At 41.1% G+C, this 27566-nt stretch overlaps 1 protein-coding gene across 1 annotated transcript; it reads right to left on the bottom strand.

Annotated features, from left to right (window-relative positions):
- Positions 1–4998: 4998 nt before the first annotated feature.
- On the bottom strand, positions 4999–26088 carry LOC137272909 (maltase A3-like). Its single transcript, XM_067805331.1, has 11 exons — positions 25917–26088; positions 23542–23777; positions 21409–21588; positions 17003–17139; positions 15855–15980; positions 15225–15350; positions 14351–14466; positions 12844–13033; positions 8328–8513; positions 7258–7392; positions 4999–5350 (listed from the first exon to the last, which is right to left on the bottom strand). Exons 1-11 carry the CDS (start codon positions 25949–25951, stop codon positions 5003–5005), a joined length of 1815 nt encoding a protein of 604 aa, XP_067661432.1. The 5' UTR covers positions 25952–26088; the 3' UTR covers positions 4999–5002.
- Between the last annotated feature and the right edge of the window lie 1478 nt (positions 26089–27566).

The following is a 27566-nucleotide window of genomic DNA, read 5'->3' as shown; positions in this document are numbered from 1 at the left end:
TTAGAATGAAGTTCGGCGTTACAGCTTGTGTTAAAGAAACTATGTTTTTCAATAGTATAAAATTTTAATATCAACTCACCTCTGAGCAATACACGTTTTTCGTTTTACCCCCGCTATAAGCAATATTCCAGCAATATCACGACAGGGGACAGAAAAGGGCTTCAAGCATTCTAGCCATGTGGAGAATCGAAACCAGGCCTTCATCGTGTCGAAATAGGGGCTTAACCACCAGGCTACCAAGCCCCCCGTTTACTGCAATAACAAATACCAATACATGGTGATGATTGTTTATTCTTATTACGAATGGAATAATTAGGCGGTTGGTATGTCATGCTCCGCGAGACGAGCGCTTCATAAGTGGTTAATCACCATCATCATCATCATCATCATCATCATCATTGTGATCATTATAGTTTTTTACTGATTAAAATAGGTAGATGCTGCAAAGAGGGTTCAGAAGTGAATGTTCCTGTGCAACAAACAGAAAGACATTTTCAAAAATCTTCTCTTTCCATTTTCAGGCCACCTGACTTCATTCAAGCGATGAACAAAGAACGATTGGTCTTTCTCTCAGCACACTGGGCTTGAACTCAAGGAAACTTTTCCTTGAAATTCCGATTTGTAATAAAAGTTCGTTTGGTAGACAGTGATTTCTTTACAGTAGAGCAGTGTTGAGCAATCAACAAAATGAACATTGAAAATGAGACTTTTAGATAACTATGAAAATGCTACACAAGAAAATGAAGGTAGCATTCAAATATTGTTTGACACGATTCTTCGTGTGAGGGTGTCAATACTCGAAATATCCTGTCTTTGAAGGGCATTTAGAAGTGAAACGCATAAGAATGAAGATTTTTATGGATATCAACTTCTTTATTATGAGAACACAACGTTCCGGAGTTAATGTTTACTCCTTCATCCCTTCATCTCCTTCTCGGAATATCCTGTTTCGGCCTATCACCATCACCAAAAGATGGTTATTGTTGTTGCTGGTATTGGTGTTGCTATTATTGTTGTTGCTGGTATTGGTGTTGCTGTTATTGTTGTTGCTGGTATTGGCGTTTTTCATCGTTAGCATCAAGTACTCATTTTACCTATCCTCTAATTATATTCTTGTGAGGTATGTCATGTAATTATCTAGAGAGAGGCCTACCTACCAGACCTGAATTCCCAAAATATAAGTATGCTAAGGCGTCATAAGTAAGGTTACTTCTTTCTGTGTCTATTACATTTCTTCTTGACAAGTACTCTGACAGGAACAAAGGGCAATTAAGTTCCATATATGGTATTGACCTAAATTCTCAGCATAAATATTACTATAATCAACAGTACAGTCACGCTGATTAAACTCGAAGTAGGTTATATAAATTAGAAAGAAAGCCGTGAATCACGGTTGCCAAACGGGTTGAATCAACACAGAGACCACGCCTCTTTGTTGTGTCTGTTCAGGACAAGACAGCTCTGACCGGAAGCTTGTGTTACATAGCAACAGTCCCCATGGTAGGCGTGGCTTCGCGACGTAAGTAGGAACGGTGCATTGTCCTACGCTGAGGACAGGGAAGTATTCCTACTGTCGTCGGCCCTCATGCAGACTTCACGGACGGATACAGTTGGTATTGTCCTAAATACTTCATACTGTACCAGTGTGCTAAGTTGGGGTTGGTTTGTGGTGTTACGTGACAAGAAGCTATAAAATGGTAACACTGATTAACGATGCTGCGCTGCAAATATGAATTGTCATTCGTATCAGTCGGTGAATATATACATGTATTTGATAGTGGCTTTTTGGCCGAAGTTGATAAATTGTAAATTCAAACAATATGACTGAGATACTCAACGATAGAAACAATGAGGCGAAATGGCAGTTAACGTCATTCACAAAGCAACGTGTTTCTTTGTGGGTACAGTCTAACCCCAGTGTCTGGAACTCAGTTGAGACGAATGGTCAGCTGTGTCGAACTCATCTCTCGGTCCCTGCCGATTTCCTCATATTTACCAATATTTTTACTCTGATATCTCGAACTAGAATTCCCAGTTGTGTCGAGCTCATTTTAATGTCCTCCAAAAGCCTAAAAAACTTCCCTTTTTGTCTCAAAATGGATGTGTGTTTCTGCTATAGTGTAAATGTGACACCGGGAACGATCATCTGACGCCGAACCCTCGTCTATACAGTGGCTTATGTATTTATGGCAATACTAACAAACGTATCTTGAAATATTAATGTTAATGTCTTGTTTATTTTGTGTTAGTTTATTTCTGTGGTTATTCGTCTGCCTCACGTCCTCGTGATTAATTAATTAATAACCAATCGTCGCCCTACCAGTCAAACTTAACGTGTGACAATAACTATGCACATGCCTTGGACATGCTTCACTCCAGACGTTCCTCCCACGGAAATGTGACATTAGTATGTTGTGATGTAACTGGCATACAATTAATTCATCCTGCACTCACTCTCTCTAGCGTTACAAACGGCGTAACTCACTTACTCATCCACACACCGATAATCCCACACTCACTCACTCACTTATCCAAACACCCATTTACTCACTCAACCACCTGTTCACGCATTCATTCATTTACCCAATCACCTACTCACCCACCCATTCAGTCAGTCACCCAACCACCCAACAACCCAACCACCCAACCACCCAACCACCAATTTACTCAATCACTAACTCATTCAACCACACACCAGTTCACTCACTCACCCACCCATCCACCCACCAATGTACTCACTCACTCACCCAACCACTCAACCACCAATTTACCCATCCTCCAATGTACTCACTCAACCATCTAACCATCCACCCACCAGTTACTCACTGATTCAGCCACCCGCCAATTCACTCACTTACCCGTCCAACCACCCTCCAGTGTACTCAGTCATCCAACCAACCATCCAACGATTCAACCACAACCACCCATCCACCCACCAATGTACTCACTCATCCAACCAACTAGCCACTAATGTACTCACTCACCCACCAGCCAGCCACCAATGTACTCACTCATCCGACCAAACCACCACTAATGTACTCACTCATCCAACCAACCAGCCACTAATGTACTCACTCATCCAATCAACCAACCACTAATGTACTCACCCATCCAACCAACTAGCCACCAATGTACTCACTCATCCAACCAACCAGCCACTAATGTACTCACTCACCCACCAGCCAGCCACCAATGCACTCACTCATCCAACCAACCCACCACTAATGTACTCACTCATCCAACCAACCAGCCACCAATGTAATCACTCATCCAACCAACCACCAATGTACTCACTCATCCAACCAACTAGCCACCAATGTACTCGCTCATCCAACCAACCAGCCACCAATGTACTCACTCACCCACCAGCCAGCCACCAATGTACTCACTCATCCAACCAACCCACCACTAATGTACTCACCCATCCAACTAACCAGCCACCAATGTACTCACTCATCCAGCCAACCACCAATGTACTCACTCATCCAACCAACTAGCCACCAATGTACTCACCCATCCAACCAACTAGCCACCAATATACTCACTCATCCAACCAACCAGCCACCAATGTACTCACCCATCCAACCAACCAGCCACAATGTACTCACTCATCCAACCAACCAGACACAATGTACTCACTCATCCAACCAGCCAGCCATCAATGTACTCACCCATCCAACCAACCAACCACTAATGTACTCACCCATCCAACCAACTAGCCACCAATGTACTCACTCATCCAACCAACCAGCCACTAATGTACTCACTCACCCACCAGCCAGCCACCAATGTACTCACTCATCCAACCAACCAGCCACCAATGTACTCACTCATCCAAGCAACCAACCACTAATGTACTCACTCATCCAACTAACCAGCCATCAATGTACTCACTCATCCAACCAACCACCAATGTACTCACTCATCCAACCAACTAGCCACCAATGTACTCACTCATCCAACCAGCCACCAATGTACTCACTCACCCACCAGCCAGCCACCAATGTACTCACTCATCCAACCAACCAGCCACCTATGTACTCCCTCATCCAACCAACCAGCCACCAATGTACTCACTCATCCAACCAACCAGCCACTAATGTACTCACCCATCCAACTAACTAGCCATCAATGTACTCACTCATCCAACCAACCACCAATGTACTCACTCATCCAACCAACTAGCCACCAATGTACTCACTCATCCAACCAACTAGCTACCAATGTACTCACACATCCAACCAACCAGCCACTAATGTATTCACCCATCCAACTAACCAGCCATCAATGTACTCACTCATCCAACCAACCAGCCACTAATGTACTCACCCATCCAACTAACCAGCCATCAATGTACTCACTCATCCAACCAGCCACCAATGTACTCACTCATCCAACCAACTAGCCACCAATGTACTCACCCATCCAACCAACTAGCCACCAATGTACTCACTCATCCAACCAACCAGCCACCAATGTACTCACCCATCCAACCAACTAGCCACCAATGTACTCACTCATCCAAGCAACCAGCCACTAATGTACTCACCCATCCAACCAACTAGCCACCAATGTACTCACTCATCCAACCAACCAGCCATCAATGTACTCACCCATCCAACTAACTAGCCATCAATGTACTCACTCATCCAACCAACCAACCACCAATGTACTCGCTCATCCATCACATCCATGTCACAGCCTTGTTACAAAATCTAAAGCTGAAAATGTCAGAATGATCTAAAACAACACTTTACTACAAAGTAGTGTGATTTAGGTTTAGGTGGTCTGTAAATAATCGTGTCTGGACCAGACAATCCACGCTCAACCAAACTTCAGCTGACGCATCTTTCCTGAGGAGGCGGAACCTGGGGTTTTGTTAAATGCAGACTAAGTCTGAGATCATTTTCCGCAATTTCCGGAGATAGTAACGTATACGTAAAAACCCGAAACTATCTCAACCATTTAGCGATGGCAGTTTAACACAAGTGTTGGATATACATTATCGTATTTTAATGATCAAACCTTCGCCGGGGTTAAGCTCTAACTGGTGTAGATTTACTTTATCACCGGTTCTATATTTTCCAGATTGTACGTTTCCTGTGGTGATAGATATCTCTCCATGGCTCTCTCCGTTCAACGCTTCAGTGTAATCATCTCTCGATATTTCATGTCCAAAATTGATCGTGACCAGATATGTCTGTCCTCCCACTTCGTATCGAATGTATGAAAATATTTTTTCATGCACGACTCCGTACTCAAATCCGCCATACTGGAAACACGGTCGATCTCTGAAAGCAGCCAGTTTCCGGTACAGATTAAGAGGAGACAATTCTGATGACGTCTGACGCTGAAATACAAAAATATAGGAATTTCAAATAATATAAAATATTAATCTTCAGTGTCTGAGATTGCATTGATGTCTTGGTTGCATGATGATGTGTATACTGTGTGGTCTAGCTATTGGAGCCTTGTACGTTTATACTTATCAGAGGGCTACACAAAGTTTGTGGTCCAGACTACCAATTACCAGATGTCCACTTTTGTGAGAACCGCGGTGGCCCGGTAGGTTAGATTTTTTAAAGTGTCTTCAAAGCCCAAATTGGTTTCAACCCCAAAATACTATAACCTCCACTTTACTAAGAAAATGTAATTCCTAATATAAATGTAACATTTATTGTCCGTAGTTTCGATCAGTTACAGTTACAATTCGAGATAAACGTGTGGATGTGCTACTGCAATATATTCTCTACGTAACGTGTAGGTTAATGTAATTTGACGCTTTGAATTACGAGTTAGTGGTTAAAGTGTCTTGCTCACCACGCTGAAGACCCGGGCTGATTCCCCACATGGGTACTATTGCAAATGGACCCTAGAACAATAACCTTTCCTTATTTTAGACTTGACTTAATCTATTTCTATTTAATATATTATCAAAGGTCTGAGAGACTGCATGGCGGTGGGGTAGCCTAATGGTTAAGGCGTTGTCGACCCAGGTTCGATCCCCATCATGGGGACAATGCGTGAAGCCTATTTCTGGTTTCCCTCGCAGTGATATTGCTGGAATATTGCTAAAAGCTAAACTAAATTCACTCATTCAGTCACAGTTACTCGATCAGCTTGTCTTCAGATATATATTATTCAGTTAAAAATGTCTGCTACATATACAACTAATGACCTGATGGCATAGGGTTCTGTAAACTGCCATGATCCGTATCACTATTTCTAGATTAGATTCCTGGTTAATATCCTGGTTTAACGGGCACGGAGTTCCCGTCTGGGTAGACGTGATAGTCTACTAATACACAGTGACTGAGATAGTGAGTCCTATTTATTTTAATATGCACTCCTGTTTCGTTTGTCAGCAGTAACTTAGAACCTGGAATTGGTATGGAATTTTCTCTGATTTCAGCAATATTCCCAGAAATAACATAGGGCACAAAGAACCCAAGTGGGGATCAAAACCAAGCCTTCTGCGAGCCGCATGAACCTATAGGCTTCTGAATAAAAGCGAATAAACCATGTTCACATTCATAAGAAATCTCTACTGTACGTCCATTTTACAAGTGTGAATATATCATGAGCATATATTGGTTTCAGCAATATTGCTGCTGTGGGATGTTGTTTGTAAACAAACTTAGTTTGGACAAGACAACCAAGAGACTGTCACCATGCGATACGATGATAGAGCATGTGCTTATGAACCACGTTGAAATAGTGATGATACAAGGTGTCCGCGAAAAGGTGAACATATCCTGCTCCACCGGTGGCACCCGAATAAAAATATGCAAAGTCTAGTCATTTGTTCACCTGAAATAATTCGTGAACGTATGGTAGAAGTCAAAATAGGGGATCGCGTCGAACTTCACTTTTCTCGCTATCGCTTTCAAAATGCCTTGTCCATTCGTTACCTCATTTGTCATTGAAATGTGGTACATGTGGTACAAGTTTATGCGTGTTGAAAATCAACTACATAGAAATGAATGTAAAATGTTAACTCAGAGATGAATAAACCTTGACTGGACCTTATTCCTAAGTATTCTAGTACTTTTCCAGTACTTTAGGCCATAGCATCACAAGGGGCCTTCTGAATAGGCCAGTTAATACACTGTACTCTGTACTAATGCATTGTATAGCCAGGCACCCTACTGTTCGAGATCTAGACTCAAGAGTCGTAGGTTATCAATAAATATCCATGGAGTCATACAGGAAGCGATATTCGTTTTATCCAGTGAGTCACACAGACGTTGAACTGACCTCCACATTCTCATATGATGACATCTCGCTGATCGGTAGCCAGGGTAAGCGACCGGATGTGAACCCGCTATGTTTCCCGCCATTCCATTGCATTGGTGTCCGCGATGGGTCGCGACTGTACTTCCGGAAATATTCCTTTGTAGAAAACAAACAGAATATCAGAAACTCATAAAATGTTGTTTATTGACTCCATTAGGGTTTTATGCATAGTTTATAGTTCAGTAAAACCAGTCGAATCTTTTGTTCCAAATAAGCTTTGATGTTCTACAAAGTAAGAAGCGGAACAATCATCGAATCATCGACCTTCATGATCGGCGATTGTTTGAAGCGTAGGTAGGGCGGTAGGGTAGCCTAGTGGTTAAAGCGTTCGCTCGTCACACCAAGACCCGGGTTCGATTCCTCACATGAGTTCAATGTGTGAAGCCCATTTCTGGTGTCCCCATCCATGATGCTTCTGGAATATTACTAAAAACATATTCACGCACTCACTAAAGCACCGGTATCAAATCGACCGTATTAGAATATGGCTCGCTGTCTTAGTTGATGCATGTCATTGTATCCCAATTTACGTAGATCGATAACTACGATGCAAATCACATGATTATCTGGTCCTGATTCGATTATTAACAGACCGTAGCTGGAACATTGCTGGGCCGTTACACAACAAACAAGCCTATGATTGACCAACATGGTTTTGTGCCCTCCCATTGTTGATCCTTGGTGTAACTGGGTGGGTTTCACCTGTCCACTGTCGACCTTAGAAACCTCCTGTATATTTTGATCAAGCCATGTAGTAGTACTGAAATATCATTAAACCCTTCAACATCAAGCTTACATACATGTACCTGAGTCAATTACTTGGTCAGTAACACACTGAGCATGTACTAGGTGCGTAGATATGTGTGCTTTGTAAAGATCTTATCCTAACAGCAACACTTGTTAAAGCACTGATATGGCTTAACTATAGTAGCGACAAGGCACAATTCTGTCACCAAGGAAACAGCGTTAGGATTGGATTGGGTCACCAGAACATTTAAATGTAGTGTCCCTTGCACATCTATAAGGCTAACCTCGCCTTGGCCTTTAGCTTGGAGATCCTGACCCTGGTCGAAAGGTACTTGGACATCCAACATTCCCAGTTCTTCTCCATAGTATGTTGTGGGAGTTCCCGGCAACGTCAGCAACAGCATGTTGACAGCGTTCACGAAATCCTTCCCCAACTTGCTGGCGATACGGGAGTTGTCATGGTTACCAACCTTGTTGAAGAGATTACAACAAGTATAAGTACTTAGTAATCGAGTTGTTGTTGTACAAAACAACCTTAACGCTGCCTTATTTCTATGTTAAGCATGGGAGTTGTGGTCACCTTAGTGCTAAGATCTCTTTGAACACGGCACCCTTGTTACATTTAGGAGTTATACCTACTGTGTTTGAAAATCAGAGACATGCTATACTGAATTGATGGCGACTAAATTTCAGTTGGAACCGAACATCTGTTGTGTTCATATTAGTCATGTTGGTGGTCAAGCTGAAGTAGTGCGTCAATCTTGTATATACATGCGTAGTGAAGCGCCGTGAAATCAGACGCATGTTCAATCCAAAAATGTCGAACTGCATAGACCTATGTGGCAAATTCCCAAGTCAGCGTCAAAATCCATGGAGTTGTTGTTGTTATGACCCGCCATCATTGTGGTCAAATGAAAGTAGTTCTCACAAAAAGACTTGTTAATGCGCTGTGAAACAGGAACATGAAGTTAGAAACGGATTCGGGATTCGAATTCCGAATCTGATTTTTTGGTTCACATTCGGGATTTAAATCCTGAATTTGAATTTCTGTCTGTCTATCTGTCTGTCTGTCTGTCTGTCTGTCTGTATGTATGTATGTATGTATGTATGTATGTATCATGTATCACGTATGCACCATGTATCTACGTATCTATGCATGTATCATGTATCTACGTATCTATGCATGTATCATGTATCTACGTATCTATGTATGTATCATATATCTACGTATCTATGTATGTATCATGTATCTACGTATCTATGTATGTATGTATCTACGTATCTATGTATGTATCATGTATCTACGTATCTATAAATGTATCATGTATCTACGTATCTATGCATGTATCATGTATCTACGTATCTATGCATGTATCATGTATCTATGTGTGTATCATGTATCTACGTATCTATGCATGCATCTACGTATCTATGTATGTATCATGTATCTACGTATCTATGTATGTATCATGTATCTACGTATCTATGCATGTATCACATATCTATGTATCTATGCATGTATCATGTATCTACGTATCTATGTATGTATCATGTATCTACGTATCTATGCATGTATCATGTATCTACGTATCTATGCATGTATCACATATCTATGTATCTATGCATGTATCATGTATCTACGTCTCTATGTATGTATCATGTATCTGCGTATCTATGTATGTACCATGTATCTACGTATCTATGCATGTATCTACGTATCTATGTATGTATCATGTATCTACGTATCTATGTATGTATCATGTATCTACGTATCTATGCATGTATCATGTATCTACGTATCTATGTATGTATCATGTATCTACGTATCTATGCATGTATCATGTATCTACGTATCTATGTATGTATCATGTAACTACGTATCTATGCATGTATCATGTATCTGCGTATCTATGTATGTACCATGTATCTACGTATCTATGCATGTATCTACGTATCTATGCATGTATCATGTATCTACGTATCTATGTATGTATCATGTATCTACGTATCTATGCATGTATCTACGTATCTATGTATGTATCATGTATCTACGTATCTATGTATGTATCATGTATCTACGTATCTATGCATGTATCATATCTATGTATCTATGCATGTATCATGTATCTACGTATCTATGTATGTATCATGTATCTACGTATCTATGTATGTACCATGTATCTACGTATCTATGCATGTATCTACGTATCTATGTATGTATCATGTATCTATGTATGTATCATGTATCTACGTATCTATGCATGTATCATGTATCATGTATCTATGTATGTATCATGTATCTACGTATCTATGTATGTATCATGTATCTACGTATCTATGTATGTATCATGTATCTACGTATGCATCTCGTATCTATGTATGCATCTCCGTATCTACGTATCTGTCTATGTATGCATCTCTGTATCTACGTATCTGTCTATGTATGCATCTCCGTATCTACGTATCTGTCTATGTATGCATCTCTGTATCTACGTATCTGTCTATGTATGCATCTCTGTATCTACGTATCTGTCTTTGTATCTATCTATGTAGGTATCTATGAATGTATCTATGTGGGTATCTATGAATGTATCTATGTAGGTATCTATGTGGGTATCTATGTACCATAAATGACCTGTGTATCTGTGTATGTCTCTATATATCTATGTATCTGTGTATCTATCTACGTATCTCTGTATCTATCTATGTATCTATGTATCTGTCTATTTATCTAATATGTATCTATCTATTTATCTGTGTATCTATCTATGTATCTGTGTATCTATATATGTATCTATGTATCTGTCTATTTATCTATGCAACTATCTGTGTACCCATGTATCTATGTATCTATGTATCTATCTATGTATCTATGAATATTTTGTTTTCATATTCGGGATTAAAATCTTACAAACATGAACACCCAAAGCTACATTTTTCCATCTTTCAGTCTCAACATTGATTTTTCTTCATATTCGGGTTTCGGCATTTGAATCCCGAATCTGAAAATTTTGTTCAAATTCGGAGTTTTGCGATATTGTGTAAGAAACGTTTTATTCTAATTATGGGAATGCCAAGTTACGAACAACGACGTGTCACTGAAATGCGCAAATACATTAATGAAAACAACCGATTTGGGGAAGGTCAGCCATGTTTAACGGGCGTAAATATTGTGAACGTCTAGCTAAAATCTGTAAATTATTTCTTGTTCTTACCAATTCATTGACTTGTTACACAATAACATATAATTTCTTAAAAACTTGTAGAACATTTGGCAAGAGAAGAGTGTAAATACAGATGCACTTACACTGTCTTAGAAACATGAAAGAGGACATATGAAAAATATTATGTGTTCATTATACCCACAAAACATCGACAACTGATGCATTGTTCCTTATGAATGGTGCCACAGTATCCATTTTCGTAGTGTCTAATAACTCTTTGGATAGCGTACAAAATTATTCGAATCCCGATTCTGGCTGAAATATGGACAAATGTAGGTTTGGGTGTTCATGTTTTCACGATACCCAGGTTTACTAACGGCCCGTAGTACCTTAGAAGGGGTGAGATAATGTACATTGACATTGTTGTTCATAACTCCGATTCTGAAAAAAAAATATTCAGATTCGGCATTCAAATGCCGAAACACGAATATGAAAAAAATCAAAGTTGAGGTTGAAATACAGAAAAATGTTAGTTTGGGTGTTCATGTGTTTACGAAACCCAGGTTTACTAGAGGCCCCTAGTACTCTAGAAGGGGTCAGATAATGTATGTTGACACTGTTGTTCATAACTCCGAATTTGAACAAAATATTCAGATTCGGGATTCAAATGCCGAAGCCCGAATATAAAGAAAAGTCAAAGTTGAGGCTGAAATATGGGAAAATGTTAGTTTGGGTGTTCATGTTTTCACGATGCCCAGGTTTACTGGCGGCCCCTAGTACCTTAGAAGGGGTGAGATAATGTATACTGACACTGTTGTTCATAACTCCGAATTTGAAAAAAATATTCAGATTCGAGATTCGAATCCTGAATCTGAAAAAAATATTCAGATTCGGGATTCCAGTCCCGAATCCCGAATCCGTTTCTAACTTCATGTTCCTCTGTGAAACGGCCTAAAATCACATTGGCGTCAATCCAGAATTGATGCTGTCTGATTTTTCTGAATGACCAATGAGAATCCAGTATTTTCTCGAGTCATAGTAGAATAGATTCTTAATTGGGGGTCCTCTTGTGACAGATAACGTTGTAGTGCTGTAGCAACTGCGAGAAACACTGAGATCAACATTCAAGGCATACACAATAGAGACCAAAAACACGTTTATATTATCATAAAAAATAGATCATTGTATGATTCGGGCTATGTTTTATTCTGCTTATCCAATGGCACTTATATATAGCCAGCTAGATGTCTTCAGATTTTAATATTGATGAAATTGTTCCTGTTTAAAAGTTATATGTCAACGGGCTTAACACGTTTACAAGTTTGTCTGTAAACGCCGTGGGTGGTGGAGTACCGTAGTGGTGTCACGCCGTATATACAGGTTCGATTCCGTATATAGATGCAACGTGAGAAGTCCACCCCTCCACCGGTGATAAGGCTAGGATATTGCTAAAAGCGGTCTAAATCAATACTCTCTCACTTCAAACATCGCTTTAAGCAGCATAAGAACGAATAACGTCGACTCCTACATAACGGGACTATTGAAATACGTGACCTTTGTACATGTTAAATATACTTCAAGTTTTTAGCTGACTGTATGCGTGAAGTGAATTAAACAATGCCAGTGGGGTACTAACCACAAAGTTCGGCCACTGGCCTTGTGAGAGATGACCAAGCTCTCTGTCAACATAGTGCTGAATGCATCGGCCTCCGCATGACCTATTGACCCGCAAAAGGTCAAAGTTGAAAGGCATGTCTGCACCAAAGTCGTAGTATTGGTTCCTTATTGAAACGTCATTGTCGAAGAGAGTCTCGACAACCAGGTACCTGAAAGACATGATACTTTTATACTTATTTAGCCTCTGTGACTAAACCATCGGCTGTAACACCTGAAGATTCGGGTTAGAATTCATCTTCAGCAAACCATGCTTGTCGTAAGAGGCGCCGAACAGGATCGAGTGGTCATGCTCGCTGACGTGGTTGACATACGTCATCGGTTCCCAGTGGCGTATATATATGCTCCTGTTGTTGATCACTGGGTTGTCTGGTCCAGACTCGATTATTTCAAGACCGCCGTCACATACCTAGAGTATTGCTGAATGTGGCGCAAAACTTAACTCATTCGCTCACCTTCAGCTGTTCTTTTGTTCATGCCTCACACTTAGCGGTGTGTAATCTTTATTTACATAACTTATTCCATGTGTGAGTGAGTGAGTGAGTGAGTGAGTTTAATTTTACGCCGCACTCAGCAATATTCCAGCTATATGACGGCGGTCTGTAAATAATCGAGTCTGGACCAGACAATCCAGTGATCAACAACATGAGTATCGATCTGCACAGTTGGGAACCGATGACATGTGTCAACTAAGTCAGCGAGCCTGACCACCCGATCCCGTTAGTCGCCTTTTACGACAAGCACAGTCGCCTTTTATGGCAAGCATAGGTTGCTGAAGGCCTATTTTACCACGTGACCTTCACGGGTTACTTATTCCACGTGTATATAAGCTATAATAACACACGTGAATAACAGCATGGTTCAAAATGATGAACCAGTGTGCTCACGTTGTATTTGTTTGATTTTTGTTTTAGCAAGGGATTCACTTGACAGTTTGGGTTCGAATCTCATTTTTACTTTGAGTAAGCGCACACCGTCACATTAAGTGACCACGCCTAAATAGTTCTAAGGCATTGCTTCATTATCATTATCATTATCATTATCATTATCATTATCATTATCGTTATCAGTAAACCGAACTAAGTCACTTACCAGCAATAACTAATAGTCAGTTGTATTTCTGGATTTCGCTTGTCAACACATCAGGAATACAATGTCAATCGCAATTTGAGACAGAAATATTTTCAGGACTATTTTACAACTAAACATAGTATAGTCTGTTGTACAGTTCCGACTATAATGTTTGTTTGTTTGTTCAATGCCTCACTCCTCAGTAAATAAATTAGTCTGGACCAGACAATCAAATGACAGTGAGATACATACTCAGATACAATAAAAGACCACATATTTATGAATCTCTATCAAATAGTGTGTTCGCAAAAAGGTGAGAGTAACCCGCCCCACTGGTGGCTAGAAAACATTCGTTGACTGACCAACATTTGTGGTCACACTCACGTCCAGTACATCACCTTGCCTTTCCATCCCGAGCCTCGTATTCATTCAAAACGTCCCGCCATCGTCTCACGGCGCCACCTATTTCCGGCAAGTCAAATGTGTGGTCGTGTCGCAGTGAGTACCAGTTATCCTAAAAACATGCATCACACTTAACGCTGTGTTATAAACGCTGGAGTTGTTCAAGCAATATCTGCATATGTCATCGTCGTGTGATAAATGATATGCCCATTTTGCTAAAAAAAAAGTTAAATGTGTTAATGACGAATTACATTTGGAACCACATGACTCATTCTAAAAGAAAATCTCGGCTAAAAATAGAACATACTGATTTTTGACATACGATGTCGGAGATACCTATCAGCAATTCTAAATTACGAGAACATATTTCATTTGGGATTTTAGAACATAACCATAATTAAGTGTTCCTTGAGTTCATTTTTTTCACAATATCACTAGTTTAATAATATAACATGTTGAATTGGAAATCTATATGACAAATTCAAGTGGTGGGTATACTTTCGCGTACTCCTCGATATTTAACTCACTCGAGTGGCGTGAAGCGGCAGTATTGTATTTAACACGCTAGAAATAGACCAGACGCCTCTGACTCAATACCATCATATTGAATAAACTCTGACACGTTCAACTGTCTTCTGTCAAGCCATTATGCTATTTCCAAAATGAGGCTCATTCAGTATCCTCTGTTTCATGTATGTTGTTTGACATTGACTGACACGCCTCCAGTGGAACACTACAATCAGAACAGACTTCCTTTAAGCTATGATCTTTTACATTTACTCGCTTAACATCTCTACGTCAATATCTAGTGAAATAGGTTCGGTGAAGAGGAGACCGTGGGTTTCAAACGACAAAGCATAAACCACTCACCGTCTCAACGCTAGAATCTCCAGAAGGTGGTTCGTTCAAGGACAGATCCTCAACCTCAAACAGGTTCTGTATTGCATCCACTCGAAATCCATCAACACCTCGACTCAGCCAGAACCTCAGCACATTCTGAATATATGTATTTAAACAAATGTATGAATATACAATGCAATACAGAAAGTGGTCAAATGAAACATTTGTCGTATATGGAATCACACTCTGTCAGTGAAGTATCAGTTCTAGAACTATTGTCACATCTGGATTTTGAACCTGAGGTGCCTAATCGCCAATCCACAAAGTCATCCATGCCTGTGATTAAGTGCCTTACTCGTGTCACAAGTGAAGTCAGTTGGATGATAGGATGTTAGTCTGCCACTGTGCCTGCACTTGTAACTCCCATTTGATACGAGTGAGTGAATTTGGTTTAACGCCGCTTTAAACATTGTCACATTTCTGAAGAGGAAACCCAAATGTGTCCAGGTGTGCATCTCTTTTGTGAAACCATAAACACATGCCTCTGGAGTGCAACACTTTACACTGCAATACAGAGACACAAACCAAATTTCTTCTGTCGTTTCGGTATGATACAATACGCGATAGAGTGACAATTATGGAATTAAGGGTCCTCCATACATTCATCTCCTCTACCAAATGAGCACATCTCCAGTTGAGGTCCGGCTGTTGCACCATGAAGGCGTGGTAGTATAGCTCTCCTCGGACGCTGTCCAGCGTCCACGCCGAACCGCGGAACAGGCTCAACTGGAATAAACGTATGTGTGAATTTACTTCATCAAGACACAGAGGATGAAGTAGATAGTATTTTGTGCTTAACGCCAAGGTCAGCAATACAGAATCAAGTCTGAACCAGACAATCCAGTCATTGACAATATGAGCATTAATGTACGCAACTACATTGCGCGCATGATTTAAGTCAGAGAGCCGTTCTCTCTCGCATCTCTATGCCAGCAGACGTTGCCGGAAAGCAATAATCTCAAGCGTTCAAGTGGCACCTCTTAAAAATGTTCGGAAGGTGTACACTGTCATAAATTAATTCATTAAATATTTGTTAATATGTTAATATTTTGAATAATGTTCAAAGATAAAAAGATCTGTACAATATTGTGTGATGGTAGAGTTGTTATTTCCTGTTAGGTCCCTGTGTAATTCAAAATCAAAATCCCTTTGTCTCTACCGGAAGGCATACCTGTCAAAAGAGGGCATGTGAAGCTAAAGAACTAAATGTCAGTGTGAGCTTTTGTTTCTTTGATTCGTTGTTTCTTTGGTTGCTTGCTTTTAACTACTGACTAGCCATCCAGTCAATGCTCCGGTTAGAGTGGTAAGTGCCGGGACACTCATTCTGACCAAACGTCACCGTGGTTCGTCTTTTACAACAAGCACAGATTGCTGGATGACACTTCTGCCCGATACCACCTCAGGATTTGTATCAGTGACATCTTCGAGCAGTCAGTGAACATGTGCGTGACTTTATTCCGCTTTTAGCAATCATTGAACTAAATCACAATGAGAGCAGCACAAGACCACTTCCTCTACTCCACCTATGTGGAGAATCGAACCAAGAGTTTTAGTGAGGTAAGCATACTCTGTTATACCTTGTTATACACAAGGCCGCTTCCCATATTGCACCCATCTGGTGAATCGAACCAAGGGTGTTTTTTTTTTTTTTTTTTGTAATTTTTGATTACGTGCTTACTTTGTTCTACATGTCTACCCCACCGCCCCTTCGACCACCAACCTATGTAGCTCCCTATATAACCACCTACCCAGTTGTTGGGCGGTTCCCCAGGGCGTGTCCAAACGTAGTAGTCCTTGTAAGGTGCCACGCCCTGTCGGCTCAGTTGAAACCATGGGTGTAAGTCACTGGAGTGGTTTGGCACAAAATCCAAAATTACTTTGATCCCTACAACATGTAACGGTTACATAATATAAAAATAATAATTTAAAAACCCGAGACATCTTTCATGTGTTCACTCACAGGTAAACTGTAGCGCAAATGGATGTGCAGCATAGAGAAAATGACCAAGGTTGGCAAGGTACTTTCCTCGCTTCGGTTCAAACACTTTTTTTTCATGTCAAAATAAAATAGCGCCACCATCAAAGGTATACACCCATCTCTTCACTAGGTTGTGTGTTCACATCTCCAAACCCATGTTGAACAATTACTCACGTAAAACATTTTTTATTCAACGGTTTAAGTGCAACTCGTGGTATATCAGACCGTTCTTCGCCTCCATTCCCCCTTCCAGCATCCGGTTCAACAGAGTGAAGGAACAGGAGGGTATTATTCCATATGGAATACTTGCAGTTACCTCCTCTGCTTCATTCGCCCATCACACCAGAAGTGTTTTCATGTAGAATACGTGTTACGAAAATTCTAACAATAGAATGACAGATAAGACAAATAAACTCCAACAGGTTCATGATAAAATTAGGCAATATGATACTTTATAAAATAATTTCTGATTATTCTTGTTCCGTCACTTCGTTCAGCCGGAAGCTGGCAGGGGTAATGGAGGCGAAGAACGATCTGAATACCACGAGCGGCGCTTAAAATGTTGAATAAAACATATTTCACGTGAGTAATTATTAAACATGGAGTAGGAAATCTGAGAGCACAACCAAGTGAGGAAATGGGAGTGTACCTTTGATGGTGATGATAGTTTATTTTGACATGAAAATTTTTCGATCCGAAGCGAGGGAAGTACGTTGCCAACTTTTGCTCGCTTCGCTCACATATAAGAAGACTTTGTCATTTTCTCTATGCTGCGCAACTTCGTCAACTCCCTGGGGAACATACAGCGTTTTCATGATTGCAAGAAAGTTTCACGTCGATTACAGGGTTGTGCATGAAGCCGTCGGGATGTTTTAGACGTAAACCTGTGGCAGCATGAGTGAGTGAGTCAATGAGTTTAGTTTTACGCCGCTTTTAGCAACATTCCAACAATGTCACGGCGGGGGACACCGGAAATGGGCTTCTCTCATCGTACTCATGTAATGAATCGAACCTGACCCTCCAGCAAGACAAGCCAGCGTTTTAATCACTAGGCTACCCCCATCGTTCCACATGAGATCATCTTCCATAAAGGCGAGCTTCAGGATTTCGTTTCAGCATGATGACAAGAAAGTTTGTCCTCAGCCTCAAGGCAGCTGGAAAACTAGGTCAACTACAGTACATACACGGTTCTACACAAATACCTCTTTGTGTGGTGTCACAGAGTATTATATACCAGACTCGCCATCTCGTAATCTACTCTGCCATGTTTGAATTATAAAGCAGAGCAAACATACGTGCGGCCGTTGTGAAATATAGATCTGGTATGCAAGCATTGTCACATGCATATGTTGTGAAGAAGTAGGGCATCTGCATTTGTATTAGGTGAGAGGAGTGTAATATTTCACCCGTACACCTACTTATCCTTCACAATTCAGACGGAAGCTTGAGGTGTTATAGCAACAAGACTGCACGGGGGATGCAGGAAGCCTCTCAACTTTAAACGAAAACAGGTAACGTATGCGTCCCTTAGGCAGTTATAACGGGTATTGTAGGCGCTCCGGGGTAGTTATAAGGCATAATGTAGACGCCCCTGAGTTGGGTATAAATGTAAACGCCCCCTTAGGTAGCTGTAACGGGTAATGGAGGCGCTCCCTGGGGCAGTTATAACGGGTAATGTATGTGTCCCCGAGGTAGTCATAACGGGCAGTGTAGGAGTGTTTATAACGGGTAATGTAGGCGTCCGAAGGTCGTTATAAAGGGCATTGTATGCGTCTTCTGAAGTATTTATAAAAAGTAATGTAGGCGTCCTCTGAGATTGCTACAACGACCCAAAATAATTTTCATCTATGCAGCTGGACCTCGCTGTCCGACACAGCGTCTTTTGGGAGTATAGGAAATCCCTCGTGAGTTGACAACTATCCCAAAGACCTGCATATAATAGTCTCAATTCGACGTGGTTGACAGCATGAACAGCCCTCCACCGCATGTTGCAATGTGTTGTCCAGGTCGTGCACCAGCCACCCGATCCATTTCTTGTCAACTAAAGTTTTGGTTACATGGTACATACTACTCCTTGACTTCTCCATGAGGATAATTACGTGAAACGTGCTTTTATTGTTTGTTGTTTGACGCCGTAGTCATTGTTGCAGCGTATCACCTCAGTCAAATGGAATAAAAGTCGAATCTAAGTGATCAGTGTTATGAGCATCACCGTGTCGTCACACCACCGTATGACGCCCCGATTCATCCAGTCGCTTCTCACGATCAGAATGGCTAAAGTCACCATGACACCTGCACGAATTTTGTCCCCGCACTGGTCCGCAGTTGTGGGATCAATAAGTAAACTGGGTGTAAACTGCAGGAAATGTGCGGGGCTGCGTACCAGTGCCCAAAGAAAATTGTTGAAAAATTTCTGGCACGCACAATCTTCGTACCAATTGCATGAAGTAGTCCTTAACAACCTACTCGCAAACACTGTGAGCGGTACGTATCAAATCCTGTCGGTTTCAGCCCTGCACGCTTTGACACGCAGTGTCAGGCACTGGCCCGCTTTGATCACGAATTCTTTGCGACATGGTCCTATCAGATTGCGCGAAGTTTATTCCTTCTAAGTTATACATTGTCCCGACTTGTTCACGTGGTCATGACACTACGAGTTCCCACATAGTTTGCGCACGACACGAATAGTTTGCGCATGTCATGAACGTGATACGCACTGGATACGCCTTCTTCGCGCATTTATTTGCGCACAAATCAGTGATGACCGTGCATGTACATAAAAGTGAGCCCATCGCCAGTCCCCACATTCCTCAGCTCGACAGCGATCACTCAACAAGATGCCTGCTAAGAAGAAAACAACCAGAAGCAGAGCAGGACCAGCAGTGGATAGAGGACTTGAAGAAGAAACCGGACACGAATCAGAGACACAGAGAAGGCTGGACACCGTGGTTTCTGAGAGGGAGAGGGACATTTCTCCAGGTTCAACGGACAGTAGCATCTTTCTGTCACCTTATTCCAAGGATATAGATCCCCGAGACTGAGGGTGTTCATTTGAAAAAAGAATAAATATAAGCACTTTCCTTAATACGTTTCTTTACACTACGAATTTAGAGAATACTGATGGCAGTTTCTAACATGTATTAGAGCCTGTGTTGCTGAACCGTCATGGTCCACAAACAAACAAACACAATTTGCTTAGTAATAGTATCAGAACCTACACCGAAACGTCGCTCTCATAGCAATGGTGTTGTTCACCCATATATTGTTGTCCTACCCAACAGGCCTATCAGTTGGACTAGTCCATTATAACGAAATGAATAACATATTTTTCTTTTGTCTTCACTCTACCATTTGATTTGTACAATGGAGTGTCTGACAACTGAGGGGACGCCATCGATTTGGGTCAAAATTTAATCCTGTTTGCTCACAAAGGTTACCCAGTAGGATTACATAGAAATATGATCGTGGACTCTAGCGCCTCAGTCAGGTTTTGTTGCATACCTGTAAGTGCTGACTTACTCATCGAATCAAAGAGCATGATTTGGAGGTATAGATTTTGTACGAGACTTTAATTGTCGTTAGACTTCAGTTCCAAAACCGTATTCTTAAACTAAGAATCTAAATGCGTTTTTTTAATAACATGCGAAAAACCTGTTTTTCGTGCAAAGCAATTACTTTTTGTTGAACAGCGAGAAACGTAATTCTTCAGCTATTTTTGTCTCGGACACTATCTTTTTTATAAAAATGTCCACCGTTTTCAAGGAAATAAGATAAACAGCAAAAATACATAGTGGTTGGCGGGTTGACCAGTTTGATGAACGTGTGAATGACTTTTACGCCGCTTTTAGCAATATTCCAGCAATATCACGACGGCGGACATCAGAAATGGGCCCCACACAATGTGTACCCATGCTGGGAATCAAACACGGGTCTTCGGCATGACGAGCTAACGCTTTAACCACGAGGCTCTACCACTGTCTTTTGATGAAGGAAGAAAGCCTAAAGTGAAGAAAACGCTGAAACATTATCAGGGAGAGCCTGGATTCGTAATCCACACACGATCACAGGTTTGCGGTGAATTTATGAGCACGGCGAATTAAATCTCAAAGATACCTCGCTATAAGGAATAACTAACTATACGTGAAGCATCCCTTGTGGAAGTTGACAAATGGTTACCTCTGTCATGTGCTGCTAAAATGAGATTGTCGAAGTCCTCCAGGTTCCCGAACGTTGGGTCGATGTCAGTGTAGTTTGAAATATCATAGCCGAAGTCACGCATTGGAGACCGGAAGATCGGACTCAGCCATATTGCCCTTACGTTGAGAGACCGGATGTAGTCCAAACGCTGTGTGATGCCTGTAGAAAAAGGAATTACATCTTACGTGTGTTGTCTATAAGAAGACAGGTGACTTTACCTGTAACAGGCTTTGAGGTAGCTCTGTGGTTACAGCTCCGCTCGTCACGCCAAAGGCCCAGGCACGATTCCCCATATGGGTACAAATGTGTAAAACCCGTTTCTGGTTTCTCCCACCATGACATTCATGGAGTATTGTTAAAAGCGGCGCAAAATATTACACACTCACTCGCAGTAAAAATCTCACTGAAGTGATAAAGGTAGCCACAGAGTGTTTCGGTATAGATTCTCATACCGTCGTCAAGCAAGAGTCAAGCAAGCATTCTCCTTTACTGTAAATGATGCGACGTTTTGGTATAGATTCTCATACCGTCGTCAAGCAAGAGTCAAGCAAGCATTCTCCTTTACTATAAATGATGCGACGTTTTGGTATAGATTCTCATACCGTCGTCAAGCAAGAGTCAAGCAAGCATTCTCCTTTACTATAAATGATGCGACGTTTTGGTATAGATTCTCATACCGTCGTCAAGCAAGAGTCAAGCAAGCATTCTCCTTTACTATAAATGATGCGACGTTTTGGTATAGATTCTCATACCGTCGTCAAGCAAGAGTCAAGCAAGCATTCTCCTTTACTATAAATGATGCGACGTTTTGGTATAGATTCTCATACCGTCGTCAAGCAAGAGTCAAGCAAGCATTCTCCTTTACTATAAATGATGCGACGTTTTGGTATAGATTTTCATACCGTCGTCAAGCAAGAGTCAAGCAAGCATTCTCCTTTACTGTAAATGATGCGACGTTTTGGTATAGATTCTCATACCGTCGTCAAGCAAGAGTCAAGCAAGCATTCTCCTTTACTGTAAATGATGCGACGTTTTGGTATAGATTCTCATACCGTCGTCAAGCAAGAGTCAAGCAAGCATTCTCCTTTACTATAAATGATGCGACGTTTTGGTATAGATTTTCATACCGTCGTCAAGCAAGAGTCAAGCAAGCATTCTCCTTTACTGTAAATGATGCGACGTTTTGGTATAGATTCTCATACCGTCGTCAAGCAAGAGTCAAGCAAGCATTCTCCTTTACTGTAAATGATGCGACGTTTTTGTATAGATTCTTATACCGTCGTCAAGCAAGAGTCAAGCAAGCATTCTCCTTTACTGTAAATGATGCGACGTTTTGGTATAGATTCTTATACCGTCGTCAAGCAAGAGTCAAGCAAGCATTCTCCTTTACTCTAAATGATGCGACGTTTTGGTATAGATTCTTATACCGTCGTCAAGCAAGAGTCAAGCAAGCATTCTCCTTTACTATAAATGATGCGACGTTTTGGTATAGATTCTCATACCGTCGTCAAACAAGAGTCAAGCAAGCATTCTCCTTTACTATAAATGATGCGACGTTTCGGTATAGATTCTTCAATACCGTTGTCGAGCAAGAGTCACTGACAACTTTATAAGAATCTATACGGAAATGTTGCATCACACATAACAAAGAAGCTTTTTTATCCATATAGTGTCTTACTTTCTTATTACTAACCAACTTCTAAAATCCCAATCAAACATCAAGAATATTGTGTTTTATCTATAACATAATTAAAATCCCCTCCCCTTCATAAACAATAATATCAAAACGTCAACCCCATAATGAAGCAAAACATATATACAACATCACACAGAATATGAAAGCCATCAAGGTCGGGAATTTCAAAATTTAATGGAATTTTATCTCTTTTTCTAAATTAAGTGATCATCATCAAAAGCAAAATAGATATACTGAAGTGGAAATAATTTGTGCAGTCTTCTCAAATATAAAACGATTGCAAATTATTTAAATGTATTCACAGAAAAATCGTGTTTTCCAACCCTAACGTAACTATGAAACAAACCGAATATCCATGTGTGGTACCAGTGAATCTGTTCCAGTGAGGATTGACTGAATCTGCAAGGACCACCCACCTTTTAAGTCACCCACACCATCTCCATCGGAGTCTTGGAAGGACCGTGGATAGATCTGATAGACGATGGTTGTCTGCCACCATGACAAGGAAGGGGGTGTATGTTCCGACACCCTCTCGTTCCACGGACCCATCCAGGCCAGGACAGCAAGAAGGAGCAACAACAAGACTATACTCTGCCTGCGGGAGTAGAGCTTGTTGTTCGATGCTGGCTGTTTGATGGAGGATGTGTCGTAACTGCCAGTATAGACGGTGTGTTGTTTGAGGCCACGCTCAGCAATATTACAGTTAAATGACTGCTGACTGTAAATAAAGGAGCCTGAAGCTGACAACCCAGTGGACTACAGCACGAGCATCGATTTACGCTCTTGGGTTATGATGACATGTGTCAACCAAGCCAGCGAATCTGACCATCATTTGCCACCTCTTTCTAATGCAAGGGTTATTGAAACCCATTTTAACTTGGATCTTCAGGGGTGCAAACGAAGAAAAATAACAAATGGCATAAAATCGTTCTTATATTCTTAACCTTCTAAACAAATAAATGAATAGATACAATAAAATGAAATACAATATTAATAAGATATATTTTAGATATGTTTTGACGTCACCTCAGATGGGATGTCCGTCTTAGTTTTTATGTAGCGGTGATTAGTACTAAGATTTGGGGCAGAGGAGCAGCTTAATAGCTAAAGCGCTCGCTCTGTCACACCAAAGTCTCGGGTTCGATTTCCCATATGTGTACAATGTATGAAGTCCTTTTCGGGTGTGCCTCAGAATATACCTGCGTAAATGAAATCATGCATAGATGTTTCAGTTATTGAACATAATCGTCATCTTTTTTCCTGCCCTTAGCTTCTCAATTTACCGTGAGCACCTTTCAGCTGCTGAAAGTCCAAAGTTTACCGGAGTTTACCAATGTTAGTAAACAGTAAAACAGTACAGCTTTTCAGTCTCATAACATGCAAGCAATACAAAATACATTTAATGCACGAATTGCCATACGGATATTATTATCAATTTTATCAAATGTAATTTATGATAATTTAAGCTTTAAACGTTGGTGATCTTTCAAAGTCCTGAATACGAAATACAGCTGTGAGTTTAGTGAATGTTGGAGTGTTTTTAGTTTTATACCGCTTTTAGCATTCCAAAAATATGACGGCGGAGAACACCAGAAATAAGGTTCACACACTGTACCCATGTGCGAGCACTTTAATCACTGGGCTACCCCACCACCCCATTGAGTTTATTGCTCATCAGGTATTTTAACCCTCAACTGTGTTTTTGCATTCAGAACGTTCTTCTCGACATTCTGTCTTTGCCTTAATGTACTTATAATGCATTATTAAAATATCCTTATCTTGCTTGTCCAAAGAGGCGACTAACGGGATCGGGGGGTCAGACTCACTGACTTGGTTGACACCGGTTAACCGGTCGTCGGTTCCCAATTTCGCAGATCGATGCTCATGCTGTTGATCACTGGATTGTCTGGTCCAGACTCGGTTATTTACAGACCGCCGCCGCCGGATAGCTGGAATGGTGCTGTAAAAACTAAACTCACTCATTCCACATCCTTAACATAACGGTACAAACATGGTTGTTCTAGGCAGGGAGTGATCATTAATGTCTCTGGACATTCGGTTGCTAGAAGTTGTTGGATCAGGTTCTTGAGATGTTCACCATATAACAAATAATAAGGCCACTTGTATAGCATCATGCGTTATTACTTTGCATTAACCAAGCTGCCTGTGATGATTAATAATCATATGATTTATCCCACCGGGAGCCCGTTTCCTGATGGGTGGACAGAGACAGTTTTGAACAGATTCCCTTGTCTATTACAGTACCGTTTCAGGAACAATAAGCCTTAGTGAACATCTCTCACAACTGAGTGCGAATGCGAGAAATATTGACACGTTTCCAGGAATGATTTTGATAGACAGAGTCATGTTGTGTTTGATAAAGAAAGACAATAAAAATAAAACGATATCACAAATGTTTTCCCTTAACCACACAAAACATGCATCAGAAGACGGGGGTCCTGATAGTGGATGACCGTATTGCTATACCACAATATCACAATCAAAAGGCTCAAAAAGGTGTCTTATCAGCAAAATCTTCAACCATTCGTATCACCACCTAACCTCCATCCCACCCAGCCACCCCTCCCCTCAGAAAAACGATACAAACTACCGTGTCTGCAGAATACGGCATGGTGTATAATACAACAAACGACTATGTAACGCGCGCGACTGCAACTATACTGTGCCGGATCAGAACTACCAACGCGCGTTCGCAAACTGGCGTCGTGGCAAAACGCCATTATTCCTCGCTCACAGACAGTGTTAATGAAAATATTCTGTGTGCACTTACCTCGCGTTCTTCCCCGTGACTCCTCTGCGCTTCATAGTCGTCTCCTGTTTATTGCCAGTTACCTGTTGCCGATTGTCAACACGCGAAACCTGTATGTTTACTGAAGAGCGCGAGGTCGTCTTTTCAGAGACTGGATCAATGGGTCAACCCGCTTGTAGAACAGTGAAAAATTCATGGAATGCAAGTATTCCATCAACATTCAGGGTACAATGACCTAGTTTGTGTGAGTCTAAGAAATGCATCAGACAGGGTCTTCATGGTGTGCGAAATGCATTGCAGCAATAGATCATGTTCATGCGATCATGTCAACGACATCACCCACCGCGACTGCCTCGATACATACACGATGAGTCAGACCACCCGTTACCACCCTACCCGTGAAGATCCGGTTAAGAATTATCATCAACAACCCTTGCTTGTCTCAAGAGGCGACTAACGGGATCTGGCAGTCAGGCTCGCTGACATGATTGACACATGTTATCGTATCCCAGTTGCGTAGACCGGCGCTCATGCTGTTGATCACTAGATTATATACTCCAGACTCAATTATTTAAAGACCGCCATCATACAGCAGTAATAGTGCTGACTGCGGCATAGAACTAAATTTACTCACGTTACCAGCCTCTTACGATGCACATGGTATTCTACAGTATTGAATTATATGAAAAGTTTGTGAACCCAATCCATTCTCTGAATATCCAGCGCTAAATACATGAATATGTGTTCTGGTAGGAGAATAAATTATTTTACTGTTTAACAGCAACGTGCATTAAAACAATAAGCATGTTAAGTGGCATGACGACCATTCATAATCAGACATTTTATAGCTATCAGACATCCATACCTCCAATGAGACCCTACAGAATTTTGGATCGATTACAACACACGTGCTCACGACATTATCGTGGGCATTGGTGAACGACATGGCTCGGGACGAGTGTGATGCATAGGTGCTGACAAAAAACACACTCCTTCAATAGGAGGATTTTACAACAGGTGACATGTCCATCCTATCAGTAGTTTTGGTCACAGCTGTTTCAAACTAAATTATTATTTTGTCTTTTGTCACCAAAAGCTGATGTATTTTGGTATGATTAATAATCTCTGAGTTTCAATATGTAGCTCAGCTTTCAAAATATGATTAATCCGGTTCATGTCTGGTCAGCTATATGGGAGGTTTAATATAACGGTGACGGTGTAAACGACTGAATTTCCTTCTTTCCGTGAAACTGCCTGTGTCCCAGAATTCCATCAAAGCAAGAACTGACCACCGGCTGGTTGGTTGTTTTACGCCGCACTCTGCAATATTCCAGCTCTATAGCGGCTTTCTGTAAATAATCTGTTCTGGACCAGACAATCCAGTGATCAACAACATAAGCATCAATCTGGGAATCGCTGACATGTGTCAGCTAAGTCTTCAAGCCTGACCACACGATCCCGTTATTCGCTACTTCCGACCAGCATGGGTAACTGAAGACAAATTGTATCCCGTATCTTCTCGGGTTACAGGCAATAAGAGGTTCGGTAAGACAACGTCTTATTTCTTCGTATGTGTAGAATAATGAACATTCGGGAAATGACTGTCGATAAAGGTTTAGGGATCGTGTGTTTTATTCTTCCGATATTTGCACGTATACACTTTCATGATTT

This window comes from Haliotis asinina, chromosome 2 (genome assembly GCF_037392515.1).
Source record: "Haliotis asinina isolate JCU_RB_2024 chromosome 2, JCU_Hal_asi_v2, whole genome shotgun sequence".
Classification (NCBI taxonomy): Eukaryota; Metazoa; Mollusca; class Gastropoda; order Lepetellida; family Haliotidae; genus Haliotis; species Haliotis asinina.
The sequence above is the reverse complement of the archived record's forward strand: the minus strand, read 5'-3'. Positions and strand labels throughout refer to the sequence as shown.